This window comes from Cynocephalus volans, chromosome 1 (assembly GCF_027409185.1).
Source record: "Cynocephalus volans isolate mCynVol1 chromosome 1, mCynVol1.pri, whole genome shotgun sequence".
Lineage (NCBI taxonomy): Eukaryota > Metazoa > Chordata > Mammalia > Dermoptera > Cynocephalidae > Cynocephalus > Cynocephalus volans.
This window is the reverse complement of record NC_084460.1, coordinates 109,991,155-109,998,907: the sequence shown is the minus strand read 5'-3', so window position 1 is coordinate 109,998,907 and position 7,753 is coordinate 109,991,155. Positions and strand designations below refer to the sequence as shown.

At 39.5% G+C, this 7,753-nt stretch overlaps 1 protein-coding gene across 1 annotated transcript; it reads left to right on the top strand.

Annotated features, from left to right (window-relative positions):
- The first annotated feature begins 346 nt into the window (after positions 1 to 346).
- On the top strand, positions 347 to 6,098 carry CRYGS (crystallin gamma S). The gene is made up of 3 exons (XM_063079215.1): positions 347 to 367; positions 5,190 to 5,432; positions 5,826 to 6,098. Exons 1-3 carry the CDS (start codon positions 347 to 349, stop codon positions 6,096 to 6,098), a joined length of 537 nt encoding a protein of 178 aa, XP_062935285.1.
- The last annotated feature ends 1,655 nt before the right edge of the window (positions 6,099 to 7,753 follow it).

Genomic DNA, 7,753 nt, shown 5'->3' with positions numbered 1-7,753 from the left:
TTGCTAAAAAACCAAATTGCTCAGGGAAGAGGAGCTTTTTTTGTTTTTAATTTTCAAACCTTTGGCTGAGTTTTGGTGTCTTGACTCAGCAAAGTCTATAATGCAGTAGGGCTTGGTAAGCATTAAAGGGGGTACTGAAGCTTTCCTTTATTTCATAATCCCAATTGTTTTTCTAGAAACCATCAATAGCCTCTAAATGACTGACTCAATTTTTGGATCCTATTCTCATGACTAAGCAAATGTTTGATTTGAAACCAGCCCAGTATAAATGTCTCTGTGCCTCTAACTCCCTGTAGCTATTTCTGGAGTTCTTTCAACACTGGGGAAACCAACCTATGCACCAAAAATGTCTAAAGCTGGAACCAAGGTAAGCAAATAGTCATAGTGGTTTTTGGCCTACTCACTTTTCACCTAGTGATACATTGAAAGGAACATGGAGAAAAGCTTTTGCTTCTTTGCCTGGAGGTGAGTATGATAGTGGTTAGAATGCTGAGAATGGGACAGAAGATTAAGAAATGCTTATTATATTTTCTACTGCAAAAGAATTACCAAACACTTTATTAAGGGTGTATCTTTTATGCATGGTATTATGGTAAATGCTTATAGGTAAACAGTGTGTGAATATCATGGTTTTTGCCTTCCAGCAACTAATACTCTCTCAGTCTCCACAGGAATAGGACATACTGATGAGGAGTGTGTGGAGTAGAAAACTTTTAGAAGTCAATTAAAAATTTGTTCTGTGAAATTTAGCCTCAACTATTAATGTTCTAAAAGGCCAAAGTGGCTGGGCCAATCAGGTGAATTAAATACTACATGCCTCTTTCATTTAAGCAGTTATTCTTACCCTTTCCCCAAGTAAAGTGCTCACTTACATTAGAAGAATTGCCTCTAAAATATTTGACTCACAACTGGTGGGCTGAAAATTGATCTTACCCTTCGTTCGCTTTTAAGCTTTTCCAATGGGTTTAAGGCAAACCCATTGTCTGGTGCCTCATTTTTCCCCCCAACTTTTTACTTTGAAAATTTTCAAACCCACTAAATCTTGAAAGGAAAAGAAAAATATTAAATGAACACTTGTATATTCTTGTATTCTCTGATTGTTAACATTTTGCCATATTTGGGCTCTCTCTGTCTCTGTCTCTTTCTCTTTTTAATAAACCATTTGAAAATAAGTAGCAGACTTCATACTTCTGCCTTAAGTATTTAGGCATGTATCTCCTAAAAACAAGGGCATTCCCCTGTATAAACATATTATCATGTCCCTAAGATTTATCATAAATATACCTAATATGCAGACCATATTCAGATCTCCCAATTGCTCTCCAAAGTATGCTTCATGGCTAGATTTTCTCCTAATGTAGGACCCATTCAAAAATCACGTATTGCATTTGGTTGTCATGTCTCTTTAGCCTTTTTTTTTTTTCTTGTTTAACTTTTTAAATCTAGAGCAGTCCCTCTACCTTTTTTGTTGTTGATTTCTGAGATATTAACATTTTTCAAAGTCCAGGCATCTTGTAGAAAGTCCTGCAATCTAGATTTGTCTGATTGTTTTTTCATGTTTAGATTCCGACTAAACGTTTTGACATGAAAGCTACATAGACAATGTTGTATATTTCCCATTGCATCTTGTCAAGAGGTACCTGTTAACTTGTTCTGTAATTGGTTATTACCTGATTTTTTTTTTTTTCCATTTGGAAAATTAAACTAATAATCATACTTGTCATCCAGAAGGTTTGGGGAAAAAAATAAGACTGTGTCTTTAATGTCATGAAGTTCCTGAAAATATGACACTTTGAAGTCCTTAGAGGGATATCCACGTGTGTTGAGAGAAGGTTGTTACATAACCATCTTAGACAGATGAAAGCATTCCCCCAGTTTCAGAGACTTCCAGAGTAGTAATAGTGTGCTCTATTTTATTTTTCATACCCAGGTTGTTCATTTAATTAAGTTACCTTTACATCCTATGTCAAAGGAGATGGTAAATTATTTCTTAGTTTTTCTCATTGATTCTCCCTTTCCCACTATCTTGCTAGCAATCTAATCTGAGGAGTTACGGGTTTGGCAAAAGGAATGGATTTTACTAAGTATGTCTTTGTTACCTCTGGGCTACTCAAGACATTTTTCTTTCTTCTTTATTGGATTAGTAGGCTATTTTTCAAGAAATAAACTTCAGGCTCGCTGGCTAGGTTGGTTGGTAAGAGTGCGGTGTTATAACACCAAGGTCAAGGGTTTGGATCCCTGTACCGGCCAGCTGCCAAAAAAAAAAACCCTTGAAAGTGATAGGAATTTTGTAATAATTTATAGGAAAACCTTCTGCACATTTCTTAGCCTTGTCTACAAAATTTTTTTGCCCAAGGGTCAAAACCTTTCAGCTGACAATACAGTAGATTTCATGGTTCCTCTACAAATAGAAATTGAGTATAGCTAGGTCCAGCATTCTCTGTCTTTGAGATTTTGAAGGTCTCCCACAGAAAGGAAAGCTTCCATGGCAACATGACAAATGCTGTTTCAAACTCGGGATGGTTGGCTGGTCTGCTGGGAGGACGGAAAGCATGGTAATCTTATAGAACACAGTGTATATTTCCACTTCTCAGAAAATGTGTAAAGGGCAGTAAGTGTGAGAAACAATGATGTAAAATAGATTATATTAACTTCATTTCCCATAATATACCCCTTACAAAGCCTCCTTTTTGGTGAATAGTTGGTCAAAAACCAAAGGTAAATTGAGTGTATGAATTACGGCGTTTAGAATCTATCCATTCTTAGAAAAGTTACTTGATTTTCCTAAATGTCTCTCCACAGGTGATGAGAGAGCCCCTCAGGCTCAGGATCAGTCTTATTCAGTGTCTAAGAGTAAATGCTACCATGTAGAACAGAACTAGCTGTGTAGGTAAGAGGACAGCAAAGGAAAATAAAATGAACCACTGGCTACTAACCAGGAGTTTTGTACTGTACTCCATTGGCTTGCCTGCAACTAACTTATAACTAACTAGTGACCTTAGGCAAGTCACTTAACTCCTTCATTTGTAACAACTGTAGCAAAAGCTTATTGGCAATTATAAGTCAAGTATTAAACCAAGTGCTTTATTCACATTATCCCATTGGACCCTCAGAACATGCCTCTGCAGTAGATATTCTGTTTTGCAAATGAAGAGCTTTAGGAAAAAGTTCAATGTCCTGTCCAAGGTCACATAGCTAGTAGGTAGTGGTATTGGGATTTTTTTTTTTTTCTTTTTTATCTGTAAAGAGAGTTACCATGTTATCTCTAAATCTGTGCTATGCCAGGATAGGAAAGGGAGCTGAAAGACATAAAGAAACTTGGGGAGGGGAGAAAGAAGATGAAGTAGATGACTTAAGGGTTGGAAGAGAAAAGGAAGCTTTTAGAGAACAGGAAATAGAAGAGTTGAGAGAAATGGGAAGGGTAGGGAAAGGGAAAGATTAAGGTGTCTAGAAAGAATCACCCAGGATAGAAGAAAATGAGATTTTATTCTCTTCTGTGAGTCATTCTTGGTCTCTTCCTCTCCTTCATTCCCAGCATCTCATTAGTCACCAAATCCTAAATTTCTTTAACAGTTTCCTTATCGTCATTCACATTGCAGTTGCCTTTTGGTTGGCCCTCTTCATCACCCGGCTGGCTCATAGCAACCGTCTATTTCCAGGCACAAACCACTATGCACGACTCTTGCATAATTACCAGAGGGATTCTAGTATGGTTCCTGTGTTATTTTTCTGGCTTTATTTCCTAGTACCTCACCACGTATTCAGTATGCACTAGAGTTAATGTACTACTTATTGTCCCTATAAAGCGCCATATTTTTCCACTTCTTTATTCTTTTGAATGGGTTTGTCCTCTTTCTTTTGCCTCTAGCAAACATCTATTTATCTTTCAACCTCCAGCTCAAAGATCCTGTCAAGACTCTAGTTGGTTCTGCTCCTTTCATCTGAAATGACTCACGTGGTTTTCTCTTTTTAAATCCATAAAGCAAATCAGCCACAAGGTGGCAGCATAATGCCGGAGAATTGACCACTTGAAGCATGACAAGTGTTCACATTTTAAATTATAACCTAGCATTGACCTTAGATTGTGGAATTATTGAGCAAGAAGGGACAAACTCTGCAGTCCATTTGTGGTTTTCATAGTGATTTTTAGAAACTGTTTTGTGAATCCCTAGGAATTCCTGAGAACTCTGCCCTTTCAACCAAAAAAGCTCTGAGTTTTGTTTCACAGCCAACCCTTCCAATCTACAGTAGTCCTTCCCTAAATGGGAAGCTGAAGCCCAGAGAGGTGACTTGACTAAGGTCATAGGGCTGATCGTAGAGAGGTAGCTTTAGAGCCCTGGCTTATTATTTCTGGTTTCCTGGGGCTGTGTATTTTTTCAGTGCTGTCAGAGTCTTAACCCCAGGCATTGTGTGGAAACTTGGGAAGAGTTTGAACGAAGAGCATTTTTGCTTTGTCATTTTGTTACTTTGCTACTACTCTATTGGCAATAAAGTAATACAGAACATAATGTGATATATTTCCATGTTTGTATGCTCTGTATCCATCTAAAATTAAGCTCTCGAAAGCTAAGGTCTGTTTTTTATGTTTTTCTATCTTCTGTATCACCTAGCATGAATTTCTGCATTTAGAACTCACTCATCTTCATTGAACGCTTACTACGGGCTTGTCACGTGCTGGGCACAGGGGATCCATAGCTTAAATAAGCCTTGTTTCTTGCCCTTGTAAGAAGTCTAGTAAGAGTCTGGTGGGAGGGATAGACATATAAATGGATAATTTATAATATAATGTGGTAAGTACAGAGAGCTGAAGGAACATAAAGGAAGAAGCAATGAACTTGAGTCAGAAACTACTGGTTTATATTAGAGCATTCTTCCGTTTGCTTCATTTTAAGTCTTCAGCAAGTAGTTGTTCCCATTATTGACAACTAAAGTTGTCTGCCAGAAAGCAAACATTGTGAGGTGAGTGAGAATTATATATTTTCTCCTCAGAATAGAGGAGAAAGGAATTTCTTTTTTGCTGCTGGCCAGTACAGGGATCCAAACCCTCATGCTCTAACCAAGTGAGCTAACCAGCCAGCCCGAGGAGAAAGTAATTTCTAAAGTACGCAATGTGTCTTTAATTTTTATTTTATATGTAAATAAATCCACCCAACTCCTCAGTTCTTCTCTTTTTTTGCCCTATACTTCAGATTACTTTCTATGAAGACAAAAATTTTCAAGGCCGCCGCTATGACTGTGATTGCGACTGTGCAGATTTCCACACATACCTAAGTCGCTGCAACTCCATTAGAGTGGAAGGAGGCACCTGGGCTGTGTATGAAAGGCCCAACTTTGCCGGGAACATGTACATCTTACCTCAGGGCGAGTACCCTGAATACCAGCGTTGGATGGGCCTCAATGACCGCCTCTGCTCTTGCAGAGCTGTTCATCTGGTGAGTCTGGGGGCTTGCACTTATGTGCTTGCTCTGGCTCTCTCTCTCTCTCTCTCTTACTTTTCATGTGAAAGTTTTCTTGAGGTTTTCCTACCTCTTAATGGGTGACTGTCTTTTGTTGGCTGCTGAGGGTTGAATAAAATCTTGGTGAGTTCATCACAAGACTGAACATACTAATGATTTCCATGGCACTTTCTCTGCCTTGAGTATTTTGAGGAATTAATGTTTTCTTAATGCAAGTGAGCTGTGTTAGTCAGTACACAGTGGGGACAGTAGTTCAGATCATCTGGCTTTCAAGGTGGTAGGTTCTGAACCATAATGTTCTCTGAGTTCTTGACCAGCTGGTGATTTCTATAATGATCGCTGTTCATTTTTTTGTGTGTGTTTTCTCAGTCCAGCGGAGGCCAGTATAAGATTCAGATCTTTGAGAAAGGGGATTTTAGTGGTCAGATGTATGAAACCACTGAAGATTGCCCTTCTACCATGGAGCAATTTCACGTGCGAGAGGTTCACTCCTGTAAGGTGCTGGATGGTGTCTGGATTTTCTATGAGCTACCCAACTACCGTGGCAGGCAGTATCTCCTAGACAAGAAGGAGTACCGGAAGCCCGTCGATTGGGGTGCAGCTTCCCCAGCGGTACAGTCTTTCCGCCGCATTGTGGAGTAATGACGTGGATGGGGCTGTGGGCTTCTTCCTGGGGGCCAAATGCTGGCTGACCTTGTGATCCAAATAGACATCATAAATAAAACAGTTGGCATGCATCCCACTGCTGACTATCATGCCTCTCCTTATACACTTTTGGGGACCAGCAACGTAGTCCTCACCACAGTAGGCAGTTACAAATCAACCCATCCGTCAGATTATCAATCTAGATCTTTGTGCCACACAAAATGGAACTGTATTAAAAGGTTAGAAAATCATAGTGTCATGTAGTAGTTCTTTTTTGCTTATGTTTTGCATTAATTCAACAGACAGTAATAATAGCTGCCATGTATGGAGTGCCATTTATCCCATTTCCTCTTCACAACCCTGTGAGAGGTGGTTTATCTGTATTTTACAAATAAGAACACTGAGACAAAAATTAAAAACTTGCCCAAGTTCACCAGTTGGTGAATGGAGAAACCAGAATTTGGTCCAGGACATTTCTACTTCCAAAGCCGTTGTTCTTTTCTCCTTATTTCCAACTCATTCATTCAGCACATATTGCCTGGAGAACTGTGCGCGTAATGTAAGTACAAGACCCTGAAAAATTTAAAAAGTGGAAAGGACAGGGTCCCCAAAGGAACAATTGAGGAGACAGGATACCTGTCAAGAACGACCAGTGATACGGGGTTATTACTTGAAAAGAGTGGGGCCATAAGTCACCTGAAGTCCCTTGTTGAAGATCCAGAAACTTCTGTGTCATTTTCTTCTCAACCCTAAGTTCAGGTTTCTGAGTAAAGAAAGGACATATTAAACAATTTGCTCCTACTTCATAGTAATTGAAATGGAGTTTTATTGAGTTTTGCTTACTTTGCGTAACCCCTGAGATTGGTGAAGAGGACAGTGATGAGGGAAATAGCACCACTAGGAGTATTTAGGGAGCATTCAAGTAAATCTGGGTATATGTTATATGCATCTGTCTTTAAAAGAGATGGCAAAGCCCATGTCTTGCAGGAGCATTCCCAAAAGGACATATTAGATTGCTAAACTCCCTTTGTGTGTACTATCGTCTATACTCTATTGTATAGTGCATACTCTCCCCCAAATATGTTTATCCATTTTGTTATATTCCCCTATCTTTTGCCATTTTGACTGTTTCAAGTGAGGGACTTTGAGAAAAGTGGATGAAAGTAAGGGAGGGAGACGTGATGAACAGAGGAGAAGGAATGGATAGCCATCTGCTGAGCTGCAAAGAGCCCTGGCCCATGAGCTGACTGCAGCCATCAGCTGTGGACCTTGTCACCTACCATGAAGCTAATTTTCCTTATCTACAAAACAAGGGTGTTGAACCTACTGTTCTCTTGAGTCCCATCAAACACGAGCATTCTAATTCGCCAGAGGCCAGAAGAACGACACTGAAAGACTAGCTGATGACCAAAGACTACTGACAGTTTTAGAGGCACGATTTCTAAAAGTGACCTCAGTGATCCTGCCACTCATTTTCCACTGAGGAAACTGAGGCTATGGTAACAGAGTCAGTTAGCATCAGCTCTTCTCTCATACCAACTGCTGCCATGTTCCTTGGCGAGTTGGTCACAGTCTGTTCAAAACAACCAGAAAAGCAGTTCTGGCAGCAGGATAGGAAAACGAGAAGTTTCGGGATGATTAACCACAGCCTC